Raw genomic sequence first — 21,837 nt, forward strand, 5'->3', positions numbered from 1 at the left:
ATCTGACACACACCACTAACACAATCCCCTTGCCAAGAAAGGCCACAGTGGTGAAAACCCATGGGACCCTCATACCTCATTCTCATGGATTTGCTCATGCAGGTATACAAACTCCTCCTGAGAATTCACATAAGTGAAATAAAAATGTTGAAGGCAGATATTTGTTCAGAATAGTTTTTTTATTTAGAAAATACATTGTGTCAGGTAGAATTCTGTCAAAATACGGAACAGAATTACCAGCTCTACTAAAAAGTATAAGATTTTACTGAACGATCAACTTTGGTGATCTACTTAGAAAATTTTAATATTAACATTGCATAGACACTCAGGTTATAGCATATAGGAGTGATTTTGGGTCTGTACTGATACACCCAAAAAAGCATGAAAAGACAGCAATTTAGGGAAATGAGCTTGTTCCTTATTATTAATACAGTAAGAATTAAAGCTTATTAGCAAGTAAAAAGAACATTGTTATTACAAATAATATCAAATATAAAATTCCAACTTAGCCAGAAATTAAGTAAGAAGTGCCCAGTCAAAAGGGACAAACCGTTTCCCAAAGATTTATATTACAGCAAAGTATAAATCAGAACTAGTTGTGTATTGCTTACATATATTTATAAATCCTTGATTCTTAGAAGAAACAATACTGAATAAAACCCAACCTATATAAAATTGTTTTATCTGTAGCTGTCCATGAATGCCTCTTGGTGAGCTTTAACCAGAGTCATCGAAGGGATTCATACAATTGGTCTTTCTCATCAGTGTAGCTTAGTTTTCTGTATACCCTAAAGAAAAAAAACCCAAAACCTCTGTTTAAGATGAGGAAGTAAATTACACAAAAATACTGTATTTGCTGAAACTCCAATGAACAGAATGAAATTGAAAAAGCAAGGTATCTGAACATCTTGACTGAATAGCAGCAAGGCTCCTTGTCTGTTTTCCTATGTGCTTTCAGATGGAGAGGAAGCTTTTCATGCTATGTCATTTTAATGCCTCACCAGTGCTACTACATCAATCTAAGTTATGTATATCTATCAAACTTTGAGAAGCAATCTTGGAATGTATTCACAACTAGTTAAAAGTTAAAGACACAAGTGAGAACACCTTGCATATTACTTAAGAAATGGCATAAATTTTCTGTCATATTTTGAACTAATTTGGTTTACATCTGACAAGTATAGCAGTAGAGCTGTAGGACAGCATTCACACAGAGCTGAAGAAAAGTTCATTAGATATGAACATTTCCTTTTCATAAATCTCTTTCATAATCATCTTCTAGATAAAGGCAATCTGGTTTCAGATAGAAAGACAATATTCCTTTTCTTTTCACAATGGCTCATTACAACATACAGCATTTTGCCACATGGCTTAGGCATTAAATTTCTGAGGGATCTGAAGCCATTAAAAGGGTTCACTGCTGGGAACCATAGAAAGCTAAAAATATCACACCACAGGGCCTCAGGAAGCTTTCCAGCTGACAGTCCATTTTGGCTACAAATCAGCAAACATGTCTTTGTGTAATTAAAGAACAAAGAAATAGATTTTACTCCAGATGACTTAGAAGAAAACTCTGAAATCTTGATTTCTCTACTTATATGCATTAAAGAAAGAAAAACCTTTTCCTTTAGAACAATAACTAATCTTACAGGAAAGGCTATTTTATATGGGGAGACAGGATAACAGTGACAAAAACCAAAAGGAAATCTAAGAACTGAGGAGAACTTTGCTCAGCTAAGCATGCATACTCAACATCACAGAAATGTCCTTGCATACTCATCAGCTTGTCTCCAATCTTCCATTATATAAAAAATAATCCAAATATAATCTTTATCAATACTGTATGCATTTGTAATACCAGCCTCTAAATTTCAATTCCATCTTTGCTTAAACTGAAACTTTTTTCTTCACATCATTAAGCTCTTCTTGTTAAATCCTCCATACAAGTAGTTTAAAAATACTTTCAGCCTTCCTTTGAATTTCTAATTCAAACATTGTCAGAAAAAGTTCATATTACCTCCTATGATCATCTCAAGCTTAGTGAAAATTTTTCTTGACTGATTTTGTGAAGCCAGCATAACCTTATATGACAAATTACACTTCTGGCAAAAAAGCACGTCAAAAATGTTTTGGTAAATAAAATTAGGAAATTTTTAGAGAGCTTTTAATGATTTTTAAATCCTTAGAATATTAAATGCTTGTAATTAAAAACCCAAGATATCTGAAGCTTGATAATCCTTTAAAAGTTACATATTTTCTATGAAAAACAGACATATTAGGCCAGTATTCAGGAAACTGGAAAGAGTGTCCTGCTTCCAGAGATCTAAATACACTGCCAGTAGTGATAACAGCAGGAGGAGAAGTCTGTATGTTCCAAGCAGAGCCACTGCTTGTTTACACAGAGCCAAAATGCCCAACTTCAGAGGCCAACTTTTGCAAGTCCTTTTAAATGACAATATGCTGCACTCTCTGAGAGAACTTGCAAGCTTAAACACACAACCACAATCAAAACAATTCCATAGCAGATCTAAAATAATAAATGTCTCTGTAACGAACACCACATAAGGACTACAGTAGGTATTCAGTTAGGTCATCTTATGTTCAGCAGCTCTCTGGCTGGAGTCTGTCTAGTTTTGACCACAGACACTTGCCTCTCAGTGTTCAAATCTGCAGGTGTGATTAGCTTGGGCTCTCCCACACTCATTTTCATTCTGGAGGTATGCATGTCACTTTCATGTCTTTAATACAGGCATAGAGAAGTAAGAATTCATTTTGAAATCTCTTTTTTAAAGAGGCTATTATTATTATTATTATTACCTTGAGTGATACTTCCTCACATTTCTGGGAGAGCTGCAATTCTCCATTGCCCCGGACCACCCATAGTGCTCACTTGCAGTCCTAGATTCTGGTGATGAAAAACAGTGGATGAAAAGGGCAAGAACAATGTTGAATAGCATGAACATTACAGTCTGTTGTTTAAGTATTAGCCTATTTTAACATTGGAAATACTTCAATGGGCAAATTTGCTTTAAGAAAATACTCCTGTGCAAATTGATAAAGTGTCTGAAACTAACCTTGCAGGGAAGTGCCAGGAATACAAAGAAAAGTTTTATCTGAAGAATCATGAGATCCAGAGCCCTGAAAATCAAGCAGCAACATACAACATTCATGAAAAAATATACTGTTTCACAGCTTGCCGCAGAAGAAATGTCTGTCAACTTGGAAATAAGTGTCTGATTTAAATCAACAAATCTAATGATTCCTGTGAAACCCTATAAAGATGAATTTGCTTGCTTCACCTTGTCCATCTATAAAATTAATATAATTTCAGAAGGACAACACCATAACTGAGTCATTATTTGAGACCATTTTAACCAGTGACATTGTCTATTAAAATAGAATCAAATCTTTCATTTAGAACCATTTCAAATTCATTAAGTATAGAGAGCTTCCTCACATGATCCAGGATACCCAAGCCCCCAGAGCTGTAAAACATCCCTACTGACCAAAAAGCACTGGAAGTATGCTATCACTAGTTCCAACAGCTTGCAGCTCTAATCCATTCTTAAGCCCTTCTCCAAATATCCAAAGGTGCATTTTTTTTTTTTTTTAACCCAAGGTTCTTAAATACCTGACAATGATAGCTGTGATCTTTAAAAAAGCTGGAGTTGTTACAGTTGTATGTGCTCAGAAAATCCATGCCAGCTGTTTGAGGACCTGTTTTACTGTGGAAAATCTCCTGATGTTTTCTTGAAGAAAAACAATGTTCTGGTGTAAGTTTCAGTCGCTTTAATGGTGAACAAGGAAGATAGTTTTGAGAACTTCCTGCTCTTTTAACTCTGGAAATTGCAGAATAAGTTCGGACAGGAGAATTAACAAGAGCATTTACAGTTTCAGGCATCTGTATTTCTTCATATTTTCTCAAATTTGAAGCTCTCTGAAACCCAGGAAATTTTGGAAAAAACTCCCTAGACAGTTTTTCATAGAGCCTGTCAAATTCTTTATCACACTGTTTAGTAGACCTCCCAATGTCACTTAAACTACGTTTCACTAAACTTCCTTTCTCTTCAAGGTTCTGAGAGTTTAAAAGAGGTCTCGTCAATGTCAAAGGCTTTTGGAATTCTCCAGAACACACTTTGTAGTAGAATTCCTCAAATGCATCTTTGTATTTATTGGGCATCTTTGAAGGACTCTGTTTCATAAAACAGGAGGAAAACCAGTCTTTGTGTTGGAAAGGAGTTTGTCTTTCAGAAATTATTTTTTCAGGATATTTGAACACAGTATTTGATGATCTTGCAGGAGAACAATTTGTAATAGGTATAGAATTGTTACTATTGCCATGGGAACTAAAAGAACACAATTCTGAGGTACCGACACAAAAGCCAGTTTTCTGAGTCTTACTCTCTTTCACAAGATGAAGCACTCTTGAATCTGAATTGGCAGTGGATGTTATAAAACTGGGTTCTGAGTAAGCAAATTTTTCACTTCCTGTGTATTCTGAATTCTTTGGTGAGGCAGTAGGCTGTAATTCATCTTCAACTAGAAATGTCTCTTCCATTCTACCCATAACATCAGGAAAAGCAGTGTGTTTGCAGACTACTTGGCCCTTGCTAGATGTCAAATGTTGCTCTGAGTCAGAGTAGTTCACTTTGATTTCATTTGTATCAGTGTAAGCATAAGGCACCAGACCAGAAGAATTACTAATGAGGCAATTGTCAAAACAGAATTCTCTGCTCTCATTTCCAAAAGCTGGATTCTTGGTTGTCTTCACTTCTACAGCTAGATGTGCTTGGTTGTCTTCACTTCTACAGCTACATGGGCTGTGAAATGCTCTCTTTAGTTTACAGGGTCTGGACCTTGTCATTTTGTCTACAGTGATATTGAGTTTTGGTCTTCTAAAATGCCATCTCTTGGACCTTAAGTGTCCAAAAATGTGCTTTAACACTCTTCTATGAGACTGCTTTGCCATGAGCTTTGTAAGTATCTCTACCATTGCAGGATACAAGTCTGCGAGAGTTGTATTGCTCCAGGAGCATCCCTCATCTGCAGGCAGGTATTCTCCATGGATGCTATCACACAAAGTCGTGCTCACTTCTGGAAAAGGTTGATGTCTGGGGGATGTTATTGTATTTGATGAAATGGGAACATGAGAATGCTGCAACTGTAGATATTTGGATGAAGAACTTTCATTTGACAACTCTAGCTCCTTTCTGCAAACAGCAGCTTGATTGCCTATTCAAAAAAACACAAACAAAACCCAAACAAAAACCCACGAGTCAAAAAACAAAAACAGAAGTCAGAAAAAAATCCAAACCTCTTAAGGCACTTCCAGTAATATATTGTATGACTTCAAAACAACTGCATATGATCCAGATAGCCTTACAGCAATAGCATATCTCATTAAGTGTTAGTGCCAAGCTAAATGGATGATTAATATGCCATCAACCAGGGAAAAAATTAAAACACTTCCTAACTATATGGAATTCACATATTATAGAGGAAAGAAATTAAATGTATTGGAAAAAACCCCGCTATTCAAAGTAGCATAATATACAGATACTCATTGCAGAGGAAGACTTCTTTGACCTTTGTGACTCCTGATCAGAAGTAATAGCCTGATCCAAAAAGTTTTGTTATTTTTTTCCCATGTTCCTTGAAAGCTTTGTACTTGGCTAATCTAAATGCATCTTTTGCTTCCATAAACCATGATGAAAATAATGCTTTTGGTAGTTGTTAAGCTTAAAATATTTAAACAAGAACTCTTTGGCTTTCCCCAAGTCTGGAAAGCTTATGAAGAAAGTTTACTAGCAAATACCACTTAGACTACCAGTTACCAGCATACCCAATGCCACTGTATAACAACCCTTGAATTTAAAAGAAGCAGCACTAAAATTATTGCTGTCAATGAGCTAGATGCTGCTGAATTTTGTAACTACACATACTTGTTGCTGAGGCTACGTAAGAAAAGCTGGATTTATGTATGCATGTTATTTTCTGTTTTTCAAATCCATTTTGCCATAAGAAAAATCATGTCTCACCTTCCTTTGAAATCCAGCCTCTCAAACTGTACAGTTCGAAAAATAATGCCTTTGAGATTACAAGAAAGGAAATATTTTTTTCTGATGGATTTTAACAAAACCACATTTAGTAACTAATATATGGGACCAACAGAGAAAAGGCTTAACTGTACCCAACAGTTCTTGCAGTGGCGAAGTTAAACGATGACCTTTCGACGGACGTGGAGGTGTTATCTGAAAAACAAATAGACAAAAAACCAATCTAAGGTTCTGAGGGTTTTCCACATTAAAGATTACATCAAAACCATACCTGTGACTCCCTCTTCCCGTGCTATTCTGGGTCATGTCCACTTATGGTCTTTAGGGGCTCAGCCAAGTTAAGACAAAGTGGAAACCATCCAGTCTAAGACCTCAGTAAGAAGTTAGAGGAGTTCATAGTTTAAGCTTGCAAAGCTATTCCTCATTTTTTCAACTGCTACATTATGTATCAGTATTAATCCCTTTCCCAAATATAAGAAATTCTCCATGGATATACACACACACCTGAATAATCTAGACATCTCTGGCAGCCCCAGCACAAAACAGAAGCTGAACTCTGTATTGTAACAGTTCAACTCTGATCTTCCTCACCCCACACAATGAAAACAAAGTTAATTCATTTTTTTTTTTCGCCAACAAAACTCAAACTTAGACTTCTTGGAAAACTTACAGCTCAAAGACCAACCAAAGCACATCAAGGTTCAAAGAAAAAAGCGTAAGAGTAAAAAAAAAAATAAAAAAATCTGTAAATAATTTCCTCTGTTTCTTACATATCATAGCTGTCAAAACCCTAAGATCCTATGATATTTATGCAGACATCAAGAAGAACAATGGGAGAAGCACAGAGAAGTTGTGTTAGAATTCATTGTGCTACCCAGTTAAAGAGCTCTTGTTCTATTCTAACTAGCAAATAACTTTGGGTAGGAGAAACATGTTACCGTTATCCATTTGGGAATATTTCTCTCATCACCTCGTACTATCAAATCCACTTGAACTCTTTCTGGCTTTTGTATTTGTCCATCATCTACATTCAGATTCTTGGAGGAAAAGAAAATTATTAGAACAGATAGAAATTATTGGCACAGACAACTCCAAACAGATTATTCAGACTTACTGCAAACTAATATTCTTCAGATGAGGATATGCAACCAGCATCAGCTTATTTTTAATGTATACATTTTATGCAAAACTCATGCCTCCCCAAAAAACCCCACAAATCCCACAAAGGAACTACATGTGAAGAGTTATCAAAAGGAATAAATAACTAGTTTATTCAGGGAAGAGCACACAACACCTTAAAGGTCCAGTGATAAAAATAAACCAATAAACCACCCAAATAAAGAAGTGAGAAGAAAGGAAAATGGTTGCAAAGCTCTGACAATTGCAGGAGTAAATCTTTCATATATTCTTAACATCCCACAAGAACTCATATACAAATTAAGGTGTACTCTGCAAAGACCCTCTACGTAAAATCAAAGAGTTTTGTAAGATAAGGCAATTCTTTAGTTAAACTGTCACTTCCTTAAGCAGATTATATTAGCTGTTGTCAGAGAGAGGACATAGCACTGTGCTAAACAGGTAAGGAAAGTAAATCCCCTTTTTGGTAATGGTATTTGAGCAAGCAGAACCCAGAATTTAAATGGCTGCACACACAAAAAGTGTGTGTTACACTTTTCTTCAAGAATGGAAATACTCTAGGGGTATCCTGACCATTGTCTAGTTTGAGAAGCAACAGCAGAAGATCCCAGTCTGCTTTCGTTACAGCAGCCATTATTTCACACTTCCCATTTCCTTTAAATCATGTTACCTCTTTCTGCTTGAATCCCAGGTGAATGACCACACCTTTCTAGAAGTGCTTTCACCTCATGATCCACCTGATTACTCTTTTTCCTTACCTATAAAAACCTTTCTCAGAGTTGCCTGTTGATGCAGTACGTTGTGTATGGCTTTCTCTGGCCTACTGGTATGACCAAGACAATAACATCACTCCTGCTTGGTCTTTGGGACACTGTTTTACTGAACCCTTCACTTGCTAAAAACGTGCATTAAGATGCAGACTGGATCAACTGTATCAAGCCTTCTGGACCAACTCATCAGGCATGTGTAAAACTACTCAAATACTTAATAGGTTCTATTGAATACAAAATCATTATGTTTAATTAGACACCCAAAAGTTTTACCTGGAGATCATTTTCTTTAAATTTTCTTCTTACTGAGCCTATATCACCCCTTTCTTCACCTGCAATTTGAAGGTAAATATTAAATATAATATAGTTGAATCCCAAACAGAAATGTCTTAAATATGCAAAGAACTGTGCATGTCATTGGCTAGACTATTTTCATTCTGGAAAATATTTTTCTACACTACAAATTTTAGCTGTATTACATTTCCATTTCATTTCCAATGGAAAAGCATGGTTTGCAGGTTCCTAAGTGACTGGAGTGGAGCAATGAAGTGGAAAGAAAGCTTGTTTGCAGTCCACTCTTTAAGATTTCTAGTAAACATTCAGAGAGTAAAATATTTTTAAAAGCTCTTTCTTTTATTGCTCTGTAAGATTCATTATTCATTAATGCATAATTCCCGCTATGCTACTACATATCCCAACAAAGACAGCAAGGACTTCCTAGCACTTTCTCTTAGAAGCTTCCTGTTGTCAACACCTGCTTACAAAACACCAAGTGAGAAAGAAGGCACACTTGAGAATATAGAAAAGCAAGCCCGAATCTTTTAACTCAGTCTTTAGGTATTTGATGGTTATTTTTGTGAACGACACGCAACAAAACATTTTTTTCCTAGATGTAGGTAGACATTCCAATACTACATTAGCTAAAATCAGCCATCTGTGAGAATAAAATATGTGACTGTACTTTAAGCCCTGATTTCTGAATTGCCCTGGACTCACCAGAGGGAAACAAAAAGGAGAGAATAACTGTGGAAACTGTGAGCGAAAAAAATCTTGGTTATGATACCCACCACATCACGGCCTTGTCATACTATTCTGAAATTCTATTACTCTTTCTGCCATACAAGCTTCTTCCTCCAGTAGAATTGGGCACAAAGCTGTCAGATTGCTTCCTAAATGTTCAGCAAGATGAATGGACTTGACTGCTGCAAAAATTGGCACTTCTTGAGATAAAGACTCCTGTCTCCAAGAAGGGTTGACTCCATCATGCCAATTACAAACTATTAGAAAACTGCTTGTTTCAAATAATGAGCTGATTTGTATACAAGTGGAATATTCTTCTAAGTATGAATTGTCAAAAAGCTAATTTTAGTATCTCTTCAATATGCTGGCAAATATACTTTCAAATCACTGGAACTTCAGTTATTAGCAGAGGGCCATGGCACAAATTGCAAAAATAAAAGTATTTTCTCCAGGGAATCTGAAAGTGTTTTTAAAGGCTAAAAGGGAAAACCAGTAACACCTTTGCACCTCAAAGGCAGAACAGAGAGGAAAAAAGGAAAACTTCCACCTTTCTTTCCCAAAAATATGACCTAAAGAAAGCTGTTTCACAGGAGATGCATCCAAATACCAGTATTACCTAAGTCACGACTTATTTATCCCTTTCTCCAAAGAAAATCATTTTTCTTTGATAGGACCCTGCTAGATGCATGCAATTGTTCAGATATACTCTGCCATGCTACCTCCTATGAAAGTAAAGAGGGTAATCCTAATAACTCTCCCTATGTAGAGCAGACTAATATTTGCAGGTCCAGGTGAGAGCTGTTCCACTTGACCTTTACCTGGTTTTGCATACTTTCAACAAAAAATAGTGTGTAATACCTGGAAGAAACTCTGCATTCACTGAGAAGTGTGAAGTATTCTGTGTGAATACTAAAAATAGAAAAGACCTGCCTAAACTAAAATTTAAGCTAAAAAAGCTAAAGACAGACTTTTTTGTTAAGTTAGTATGCCCTACTGGTAACCCTTTATATATTAAAAAAACCACCAAAACAGAACCAAGAAAAAAAGCCTGAAAAAACCCACCAAAACAACCATAACCCAAAAACCCACACATCCCAAACACCGTGGTGACCTCAATTTTTTGTGTGAGGAATCCCATCCACCATCCCTATGAATGTAATTTCTACATCTTACAGTATTTAGAGATAGATGGAACTCATGAAGGTTTCTACATATCCTCTCCAGTCTCTTCGTACACCGCTCAGAAGACAAAGGTAAGTGGATCATCATTTATTGTATGCTGCTATGAAAACACCATGGTCTGAAGCACTTCACTCATTTATCTCACAAGAGCAGAAGTCAAAGGACACTTAGAAGCAGAACTAAGAGTTATTGCTTTCAGTGAGCTAAATGCTGCTGAATTTTGTAAATATGCATACTTGTTGCTGAGGCTATGTAAGAAAAGCTGGATTTATGTACGTATGTTATTTATTATCTGTTTTTCAAACACATTTTGCCATAAGCAAAACCAAGTCTAACATTCTTCCAGTTTAACTAATTTTTTCTAAAAGATTTTAATAAAACCACATTTAGTAACTAATATATGGGACCAACAGAGAAAAGGCTTAACTGTACCCAACAGTTCTTGCAGTGGCGAAGCTAAACGATGACCTTTCGACGGACGTGGAGGTGTTATCTGAAAAACAAATAGACAAAAAACCAATCTAAGGTTCTGCGGGTCTTCCACATTAAAGATTACATCAAAACCATACTTGTGACTCCCTCTCCTTGTGCTACTCTGGGACATGTCCACTTATGGTCTTTAGGGGCTCAGCCAAGTTAAGACAAAGTGGAAACCATCCAGTCTAAGACCTCAGTAAGAAGTTAGAGGAGTTACTAGTGTAAGCTTGCAAAGCTATTCCTCATTTTTTCAACTGCTACATTATGTATCAGTATTAATCCCTTTCCCAAATATAAGAAATTCTCCATGGATATACACACACACCTGAATAATCTAGACATCTCTGGCAGCCCCAGCACAAGACAGAAGCTGAACTCTGTATTGTAACAGTTCAACTCTGATCCTCCTCTCCCACCATAATGAAAACAAAGTTAATTCATTTTTTTTTTCCCCAACAAAACTCAAACTTAGACTTCTTGGAAAACTTACAGCTCAAAGACCAACCAAAGCACATCAAGGTTCAAAGAAAAAAGCGTAAGAGAAAAAAAAATAAATAAAATAAATCTGTAAATAATTTCCTCTGTTTCTTACATATCCTAGCTGTCAAAACCCTAAGATCCTATGATATTTATGCAGACATCAAGAAGAAGAACAATGGGAGAAGCACAGAGAAGTTGTGTTAGAATTCATTGTGCTACCCAGTTAAAGAGCTCTTGTTCTATTCTAACTAGCAAATAACTTTGGGTAGGAGAAACATGTTACCGTTATCCATTTGGGAATATTTCTCTCATCACCTCGTACTATCAAATCCACTTGAACTCTTTCTGGCTTTTGTATTTGTCCATCATCTACATTCAGATTCTTAGAGGAAAAGAAAATTATTAGAACAGATAGAAATTATTGGCACAGACAACTCCAAACAGATTATTCGGACTTACTGCAAACTAATATTCTTCAGATGAGGATATGCAACCAGCATCAGCTTATTTTTAATGTATACATTTTATGCAAAACTCATGCCTCCCCAAAAAAACCCACAAAGGATGGGACACAGAATTTAAATGTCTGCACACACAAAAAGTGTGTGTTACACTTTTCTTCAAGAATGGAAATACTCTAGGGGTATCCTGACCATTGTCTAGTTTGAGAAGCAACAGCAGAAGATTCCAGTCTGCTTTCGTTACAGCAGCCATTATTTCACATTTCCCATTTCCTTTAAATCATGTTACCTCTTTCTGCTTGAATCCCAGGTGAATGACCACACCTTTCTAGAAGTGCTTTCACCACCTCATGATCCACCTGGTTACTCTTTTTCCTTACCTGCAAAAACCTTTCTCAGAGTTGCCTGTTGATGCAGTACGTTGTGTATGGCTTTCTCTGGCCTACTGGTATGACCAAGACAATAACATCACTCCTGCTTGGTCTTTGGGACACTGTTTTACTGAACCCTTCACTTGCTAAAAACGTGCATTAAGATGCAGACTGGATCAACTGTATCAAGCCTTCTGGACCAACTCATCAGGCATGTGTAAAACTACTCAAATACTTAATAGGTTCTATTGAACACAAAATCATTACTTTATATTAGACACCCAAAAGTTTTACCTGGAGGTCAATTTCTTCAATTTTTCTTCTTACTGAGCCTATATCATCCCTTTCTTCACCTGCAATTTGAAGGTAAATATTAAATATAACATAGTTAAATTCCAAACAGAAATGCTTTAAGTGTTCAAAGAACTTTGCAAGTTATTGACTAGACTGTTTTCATTCTGGAAAATATTCTACTGTACAAATTCTAACCGTATTACATTTCCATTTCAATTCCAATTGAAAAGCATGGTGTGTGTGTTCATAAATGACTGGAGTGAAGGAATGTGAGGAAATCACTGCCCTATCCCTACGAATCTAATTTCTAGATCTTACAGCACTTAGAGGTAACTGGAACTCTTAAAGGTTTCTACAAATCCTCTCCAGTCTCTTTGTGGACCATTCAGAAGAGAAGTGTATCATCATTTTATTGTATGCTGTTATGAAAACACCAGGGTCTGAAGAACTTCACTAGTTTATCCCACAAGTGCAAAAGACAAATGACACAGAAACTAAGCTATAGATGCCACTGAAATATTTTTCCTATGTTTCATTGAGCAGGTAGAAAAAAAAGTCCTGCTTTCTTAATTGGCAGAAACTATTTTATCATTCAAATACTTATTTGAAATTATCCTCTCAAACAATAGTGGGAAACATTTCCCTCAACAGCAAAGTAATTGTCAGATTTAGAGGCAGCTATGTAGATGGGCAAGCTTATTTATTACCAGAATACTTAAACCCCAAGCTAACCATTTACCTTTACTGCAACTTCTCTTTCAGCTATTAATTGCTAGCTACTGCCTAGCTACTGCATAGCGTAATTTTTTAAAAGTAGTAGAAGTTTTTATTTGCTCAAGAATCAAAAATGTTGAGTAATACCAGTTTTAAATATTTGAAAAAAAACCCCAAAGACAGTTGCCACTGATTAATGCAATCAAATAATTACTTGGGAATATAAGGTCAAAACTTCCCCAAAAATCTTCACAAGACTGATGTCAAAACATTTACAAACATTACTGAAGAATTGTTGCAACTGACTGCAAACCTCTGTTTACCACTCCCCTAATATTTAATGTATCTATTTCAACTACTAATAAAACTTCTACTGACACCTAGGCCAAGGTTTTCATTTCACTGTTCCTTTCTTTATTAAAAAAGAACGGTTGAACATATTTCACATTGACTTTCTAATGTATCAGGGAGTCAGGACTGAAATTTCAAAGAGGAATATGAATATTGATTTCACAGAACTACCTGTACCTCACTCTTGCTATTCCTATTCTCTACCTTCTGAAAGGGTACAGAACATGTATAAAAACTAATTTTACTACATTAGAAAGAGATGAAAAACTTATTTGCAATTTTCTCAAAAAGTTAAAAAAAGGATAGATAAGTAGTAAATTAAAAACCCACCTATATCAGATGTATCCACACCAGAGTTCTCAGAAGATTCCTTAAAAGCACATGAAAGGAATTTTAATACCTTGTAGCTTAAGCTATATTAATTAGCAGGTAGAATTTTCTTCTTTTACTACTTGCTCAATTATTTTTGGGGCTGGTGGTAGTAAAACACAGTTACATTCTACAAATTCTGTCCAAATCATACCATCAAATCTATACACAAACTTGCTTTGAGTCAAAAGAAGCTATTCTAGACTACACAGATTTTACAAATAATTTAAAAAGTTAAACCCACATATTGTCTAATGAAAAAGGCACTTGAAACCTGTATCCAACTGCTCTTTCCCTCTTCAAATAAACCTAATAACTCATCCGAAATCCATGACTGATATCGTGGTACAGGACCACCTGCTTCTCAGTAATTTCTTAGCTTTTGACTACATAACTACATTTTCCCATAAAGGCTGGTTGGAGCTGGAATGGACCCTAAAGATCATCTAGTACCAACCCCTCTGTGATGGCCAGATTGCTCCAAGCCTCATCCAGCCTGGCCTGGAACACTCCATAAAAACAATGTGGTGTGTGTATGCAATTGTGGTGCCATACCTGATCTGCTGTTGAGTGTTCATCTTCAAAATCACTGCTCTGTTGCTTTGATGTTTCTTAGCATGAATGGGAGGGAAAAAAAAAAAAAAGTTCTATTACTTTTATAATATTTATCCTCTCTTGTCATTTTTGTTGTAAGTTTCTTTTATTTTTCCCTCTATTTCTATCCTATCACCTGTGGCTCTAGTAATTGGTTTCTTTTCTGACTCACTCTGGTCAATCACACTACTGTGAAACACAAACCAAAGTACTCCAGCAGAATTCTTATCACTGTTGAACAGTGCAGAAAAACTCTTTTGTGTGCTTTATGTTCAAGGCACCTGTGCATATCTTCTAACACTGTGTGTGCTATTTTTACAGCAGAATGTGATATCCTTGGTTGGCTCAAGCAGCTTTCAAAGTTGTCTCTTCAGCATTTGATTATTCCAAAATAAGTTTATTATACTTTGAACTTCTTTGCATGAAATTGAACCAATTTTACTTTATCATCTGAGAGTTAATTAAGGGTATCCCCTCTTCTCTTATTTACTGAAATAAAGTATAAACCAATAATTTGCACAGGACAAATCCTGTAAAAAAACCACCATGTATCCCTCAAGTTTGGACACAGACCACTGATAATTATTCTAAGCAGAGTTTTCCAACCAGTGGCTATAAATCCACACTCTCATAAAATTTGTCAAGCATATAACTAACAGGCTCTGGCTTAAGGTTGTAACCATCTCTGGAAATTCATCTTCGTTATTTTGCAAGACACTACTGTAATACTTCCTTTACAATATAATTTTTTAGAAGCTGAATAATGCATTTTCCAAATATATCTGGGTTGAAAACACAGGAAATCAGAAGAACACAGCAGTGTACAGTTGAAATCCTTTCCTGAGCAGGGTCGATGAAACACCACAGAGGATGTTTTGTTTCAAAAAAATTCTCAAGGAAAGAAACCATTTTAAGCGGCTAATATATGACAGTATCACTTCTCTTGGAGGTTGAAATTTAACATACCTGGTCCTCTCTTATTGAGAGATGCCATTTATTAAACATAAAAAGCTCACCACTCGAAAGATTATCATTTTAATCAGTAAAACTTGATGGGAGTGCTGGACATTCTATCCAAATACTAAAACTTGAATCCAGCAAGATTCAGAACTGTGAGCTGGAAAAACCAACACTGGTTATATTCCAAGGGGAGGGGTTCATTGATAGGTATTTGGTTTAATGTTTACACTTAATGGCACACAACTTTATGTATGTTATTTGAAAACACTTAGGTCTAATTAAGAGTAAATGAGTAAGTAAAATTTGTACATTAGTTTTAATAATTCAGACAGAAATATCTTTTTTGGGTTGAGCGTTTTAGGCGTGTAGGTTTGTTTTCATTTTTTTTTTTTAAGGCTAAGAGCAACCACAACCAGACAGTTCCAATGTTTACTCACATATCTTTGTGTTTCAAATGAAGAAATTCAGAGCAAGATATGGTTTTCTTAAGCTGGATAAATTTGATGAGATTCAATTTTTTATGGAGTATGTAAATATACGTGTATAAATACAAATCTATGCAGGCTTGTTTTCTTATAAGGAAAGCTTTTCACCCAACTTTCATATTTAGTTAGATATTTCTTCCCAAGGATAACTTAAAATAAAATTAAATAATAGTTTTCTCAAGTTACATTAGAAGTTGCAAAAATACATATTACCCATTTTTCTGCTTGTATGTCATCTGTAATGCAGTACACTAAATTTAAAATTAACAAGATCAAGAACTTGTAGCATTAAAGAACTCCAAATAAACTGAGAGCTTGTAAGACATTCAGACCCTGAATTAGTTCAGCAAAGATTAGCAAAATATTTCTTCTAAAAGACTTTAAATACCATAGCTTTGAAAAAAACCCTTTTTTCCAAGTCTTACTATAGCCAAATTTTTGTGCTACTTAGCCCCATCAGCTAAATGTAGTAAGAGAGTCTAGACCATCTGAAACGTTTTGTACCAGACCCTTATTTCCCAGTTCTACATTTAAATTTCTTAGGCTGATTCAAAGCCTGTATCTCACCACTGTATGGACAAATTTTTTTGATACTGTTGTGGAGGAAGAGAGGTGCTAAGCAGGGCTTTGTCCTCTTGTGTTCCAAATAAAAGTTTCTTAGATGAATGTCATAAAAAAACACCGTAAAACCCACACTTCAAAACCTTGAGAGACTAGAGCCCAGCATGCCTTCACAGTACTACACCGGAAAATTTCCCCATCATTTATCCCAGTAGAAATATATATATTTTAGTGGAACATACAGCTCCTTTTTAGAAAAATGTTCAGACATTAGACATCCCTCCTAAGGTGTACGATTTTAGATTTTGGTGTACAGACTTGTTTTCATTTCTATCCTGGGACTTGATTTCCAATGAAGTAACTGGAGGCATCCCGATTCATTGAGTATACTGAATAATTTGCTAAATCTTTGATAGTCCATTATGCAACTTTGTAAGATTTTTTTTTTTAGAACATATTTTTTTTAATATGCCCACTTATCTGGTAATTTTTAAAAAGCTAACAACATTCATTTCTCCACTACATGCACATAAGTCAGGGTTGGAATTTTTAAGATTTGATGATTATCTGACAAAATGGACAAATACAACAAAAAAAAAAATCTTTGATTACTTGATAAGGGGTGGTTATTTTAATCAACTTGTTATGATAGCACCATGAATTATAATGTATTTATTCATCTTAAATATTTTGAATTACATTTCTGAATCCTTATGAACATAAGTACTGCTGATTTAGTAGAGGGTTTCTCACACAAAACCCAATGAGCATCCTAAAGGGTTTAGCATGAACCTGAATATCTTCCTTTAAGTCAAGACTCTTTGGATAAGAATTTATATCTATTTATATATAATATAATATATTTATAATATATTTAATTTTTATATATATATAATAGCAGGGTTTTTTTTAAAACACTTTACCTCTATTCCTTCGTCTATCCTTCTGCAATTAAAAAAAAAACAAAACAAAAAACAAAAGTCAGAATAATCTAGGAACAGCAAAATAACGTTAACCACTGCCTTTATATACTTTGGTACATCCCACAACTACATAACCATTTGATTTCCTCAGGTTTCCCATGGTCTGACCAGAAAAGCCAAAAGTATCTAATAAAACTCACCTATCATTCACTTTTGCCCTTACTGTTTTTGCTAAAATCACTGCAAAAACATACCTTGGTCCACATAAGAGTCTAAGACAGACAATTTCCCTTACAGTCTGTAATGGATTTAGTCGGGAAACTTGTGCAGCAATGCTTAGGAGACTGTGCATGAGGTATTACCAGGAGTAGAAAGGGAACCATAAGTACAGTGTATTTTTGGTCTCCATTAAATCCACTTTTGTTCCCTCAGACTGAATTTCAATCCTTATGCCCTCTGTGGGATTCAGAACAGCTTCTGTGTTAACTACCAAAGCACACCATACAGGCCATGGGTTTACCTGACACAGCTGACTGGTAAGACTGCAAAGATTCTTTCTTTACTTTAGCATTATTTCACAGGGAAAAAAAAAACCTAAAGATGAAACCAAGAAGCCCTGTGGAACTGGAGAGCTGATTACCTGAACCAAGATAAATTGATCCAATGCATTAACTTCAATGAAAATATTCTGATGAGTTCTAAAAATACACATTCCCAACAGACAGCAACTTAAAAAAATTCTCCAAGTTTACAAGTGGTGCTAACCACTGATAAATGGTTATCTACTGTAGTCTAATGCATCTGAAAAATCTTAAACTATGCTAAAACCCTATTTTAAAGCAGATATTGTCCTCATTAATACGTCTGAAAATATATGGCACAGCAAGATTAGAATATAATCCTATCTATCTATCCATACATAAAGAAATATTGCTGCATTATGGTTACATGGTAGGACTGTATTATTAAATACCTTAAATAGTTTCTCCTTCCATTTTTTAACATCCTTCCTTGACACTTGCCCCCATTGTTTTGGTCCTAGAAAAAACAAAGAGTAACAATATTAACACCTTTTCTTTTAACACCACCTATACTGACTATCACTCTAACAAACAAATACTTAGGAAGAACATATTACAGAAAAACAAAGCATTATAAAATCTGAACAGTCTCCACCACATTTGCTGAAATAAAAAATTAGATAAAAACAAACCAGGAGAATATGGTAATTCAAGTTAATTGAGAAGTCAGGCAAGGCAAGAAAACATGCTGAGTCTAACAAGACTGAGCTAAAATCCAAAGAGCACTACAGCCCCATATACTACCAAGAGGGGGGAAAAAAGGACAAATGCTTTTGGTGTTTAGATTTTAGCTGATGAATGCAGAATACATAGTATCTGAGGTAAGTTAAAGGCATAATTAAGGCTCTACAGGACTGAGATCCATATTCATTTCATATTGAACAGAGGTCACTAACCCAAAAGCATAACCACACCTTTACAAATGCAAAGATATCTATTACAGTACTCTATGAATGTTTTCTCCCTCTTCCAAGGGATAATGCATACAAAATGTAAGCCTGCCAGTTTGTAAAAACCTTTGGTGCACAGCTGGTGACTTCTGCTGGGTCTGTCCAGTAAGATATGTTATAAATACAGGTTATAATATTGGCTTTTTGCAAGTAGTAAGATGAATGTTGTATGTATAATGTTAGAATGGCTTTGCTGTGCGAATGCAGTTTTTTTCTCTCCTGCTATTAGCAAAAATTTAGGCATAAGTGGTAATAGTTGATATAGTATGTTTGAACTGCCTGTGGTTAGGATAACCCCAGCTGAACAGATGATGGGGACCCTGCTGCTTATCAACACTCACTGTCTGTGGAAAGGAGCCAAGGCCCAAATTAAAAAGGGGTAAGAAGAGGATTAAAACCACAAGGCAAGAAACACACATGCTCTAAAAAGGTGGACCCAAGAAGTGACCACGCTACACAGTTCCTGGAAAATGCCAACTAGTTAATAGAAAAGCTTGAATATGCATAAAGGTCTATGACTATGCATCAAGTGATGCAATTAGAAATGGTATATAAAGGGTGTTTCCAAGACACCAGGTGTGTGCTCTTAGCAGAGTGCCAAACACCTGGCCATTTTAACCCTTTGCTTTATTGTCTCCTATTGCCTTTTTTTTTTAATTAAACCTTCTAAAATTTACTAGGAAAATGAATGCTGTTTATCACAGAAGAATTCAGCTTTCAGAATTCTCCTTCAGCGAGAGAAAGACAGAGAACCCTGAACCCTTGCTTCCAGAGGCAGAGGAAGATCCTTGCCTTTATACTAGAACAGCTCATCCTTAAAAATTGCACCCCATGAACTAATGGCCCAGGGGGAAAAAAGCAGTTGTAACAAGACTGCTCTGTCCATTGACCCATGTAGACGCAGGTTTCTGGTGAGACCACAACCCATAAAAATTAAAACCCATAAAAATTAAATATTAAAAGAGTTCACAGAAAACTCTCCCATAGAAAGGACTCCATGGCATAACAAAATAGACTCCTTTCCTAAGTGAACTGAAAACAAAAAAAATTAAAAGTGACACACTGACCAAAAACCCCATGTTCTCGTCTTCCTACATTGTCGGTGAGAAATAAAAAAAGGCTGGGGGGAGGAAAATTATTCTAAAGGTTTTAGTTCTCTTTATCACCTTTTTGATTCTGTTAATAAATTTTCCTTCATACCTTTTAAAGTGTTTTATCATCTATAACTGTGTTTTTCTCCTAATCCTTATTACACGAGCTTTTTAATTGTTCTTTCCCCCTCCTGTGCTTAACTATAGCAGAGGAGAATGAATGTTTTTTTTGTAGATGCACTAGCATTTAGCCATTGTAAACCCACAACAAGGTATCATAATCCTCACTTCATTGATAATAAAACCTGCCGAAAACATTTAATTCCCCAGAAAAACCATCAAGATACTAAGTCACAGGTCCCAGTAAAACCCTGAGCAATATATTTTAAAACAACAACTTTTTTTTTCCTCAATAAGCTTATGGAATTAAGCATTGTTGCTCTACAATGGATCAACCATTACAATGAAAAACTGGATAAATATTGTCATGGGCTCACATGGTTTAGATTTATGTTAAGGACATGGGAAGACTCAATAAAAAGTTAAAGAGACTGTCAACCTACTCCACCCTGATGTTTGGCAGAGCAGTGTTCAGAATACTAAGTGGAGATGAAAACACACAATCCATTTATGCGTATCAACTCTTGCTAATGTCTCCATTTCTTCGCTTCCTCTCAGTCTTCTCCATTTTGATTCTTCTTCTTACAAGTCATCCAAACATTACCCATTTTTATCCTGAACTTTGCCAATAACTATTGTCTTGTCTAAAATGGAGCATGCAATAGATGAAAAGTGTACATATAAATAAACTCTTGGTGTTATACCAAAGTCTACACATGAGATATCATACCTAAGTGAATGGAATTCAGCATCTGTTGCACTTAAATATTCTATAGCTGCCAACACTTGCACGCTTTACTAAGTCTAAACATACAGTATATAAATTGTAGCTTTAAGGAGTTCTTACCGTCAGGTGTATCATAAGTGAGAGTATCCATGGAAACAAGTAAGTCATCTACAAAAGGATGATTATACTAAATAAAAAGAAGCATTAAATATTAGAACAAACGATCAAAGCAATATCTTTAACATCTGTTTTACGTATTTTTTTTAGGACAGTTTTATGTTTTACCCTAAGCATGAAGTATGTTGTTTTATTGGCTAAAGCTACAAGTCAGCAATGTGGAGATATTAACTCCGGTTAACAGAAGTGATAAAGGAAACCGCTATGTTTGCATGTGTGCAAGCCATTCAGCCTCAAGGCGCAAGTCAGCCAGCGTCAAAACAGGGTTCCAGAGAGTTTTCAGAAGCAGTTAAGTCGCTCTCTTACAGTTTCACCCAAACTTCCACTGTAAAAGCAGCCGCCACCTAGGGCAAACAGCTCATGACATGTAAAAACATCCAATGTGCCACCAGCCGAGAAAAAGCTTCTGGAGCCACATTTGGCCCGGTGTCAGCACAAAGCATGTCCCGAACGGGAGAGCCCACATCCCGGGATAAACGCGTTTGTCTGTGCAGGGAGAAGGACTATTCCCACACTCTAAACACACAATGGCTTCTCAGGGAGGATTCAGGGAGGGAGCCCCCCACTTTCTGTAGTTTCATTGAAAAGCCCGGGCTAACGCAAGCTAATCGGGGCTAAGGACGCTATCAAGCCAGCTCGCACTTTTGGCTAAGCAGCGTATCCAACGCTGGCAGTCCCAGTTGGTGGCTGCTGTGTGGCTGTATTCCCGGAGCTGGCCCCTGACAGCCCGCTCCCGCTGCTGCCACGGCACCAGAGTGCGCGGCCCAGCACACACGGCACCGCCGCTCCCAGTCCCCGCTTCCCCGCCCGCCTCATGGACGGCTCCCGGAACCCGCGGCCGCCCCGGCCCCGTAGCTCACCTGCTCCAGGATGCGGTTCATGGAGGCCATGAAGCGGGCGTTGCTGCGCCGCAGCCCCTCCCGTACCCCCGTACTCCGCTCCATGGTGCGGGGCGCCCCCGCCGCTGGGACCCCCACGCCGCCCTC

General features: G+C 36.4%; 1 protein-coding gene across 1 annotated transcript; it reads right to left on the reverse strand.

Moving 5' to 3' along the window:
* Positions 1 to 1,414: 1,414 nt before the first annotated feature.
* Positions 1,415 to 21,795, reverse strand: HJURP (Holliday junction recognition protein). The gene is given in 13 exon segments (XM_058841464.1): positions 1,415 to 1,494; positions 3,075 to 3,138; positions 3,632 to 4,773; positions 4,810 to 5,232; positions 6,191 to 6,251; positions 11,406 to 11,504; positions 12,249 to 12,307; positions 13,644 to 13,683; positions 14,238 to 14,293; positions 17,206 to 17,227; positions 18,179 to 18,243; positions 20,795 to 20,861; positions 21,712 to 21,795. Coding segments are annotated over 13 exon segments (2,262 nt in total).
* Between the last annotated feature and the right edge of the window lie 42 nt (positions 21,796 to 21,837).

The sequence above is a fragment of the Poecile atricapillus genome, chromosome 1 (assembly GCF_030490865.1).
Source record: "Poecile atricapillus isolate bPoeAtr1 chromosome 1, bPoeAtr1.hap1, whole genome shotgun sequence".
Taxonomy (NCBI): Eukaryota; Metazoa; Chordata; class Aves; order Passeriformes; family Paridae; genus Poecile; species Poecile atricapillus.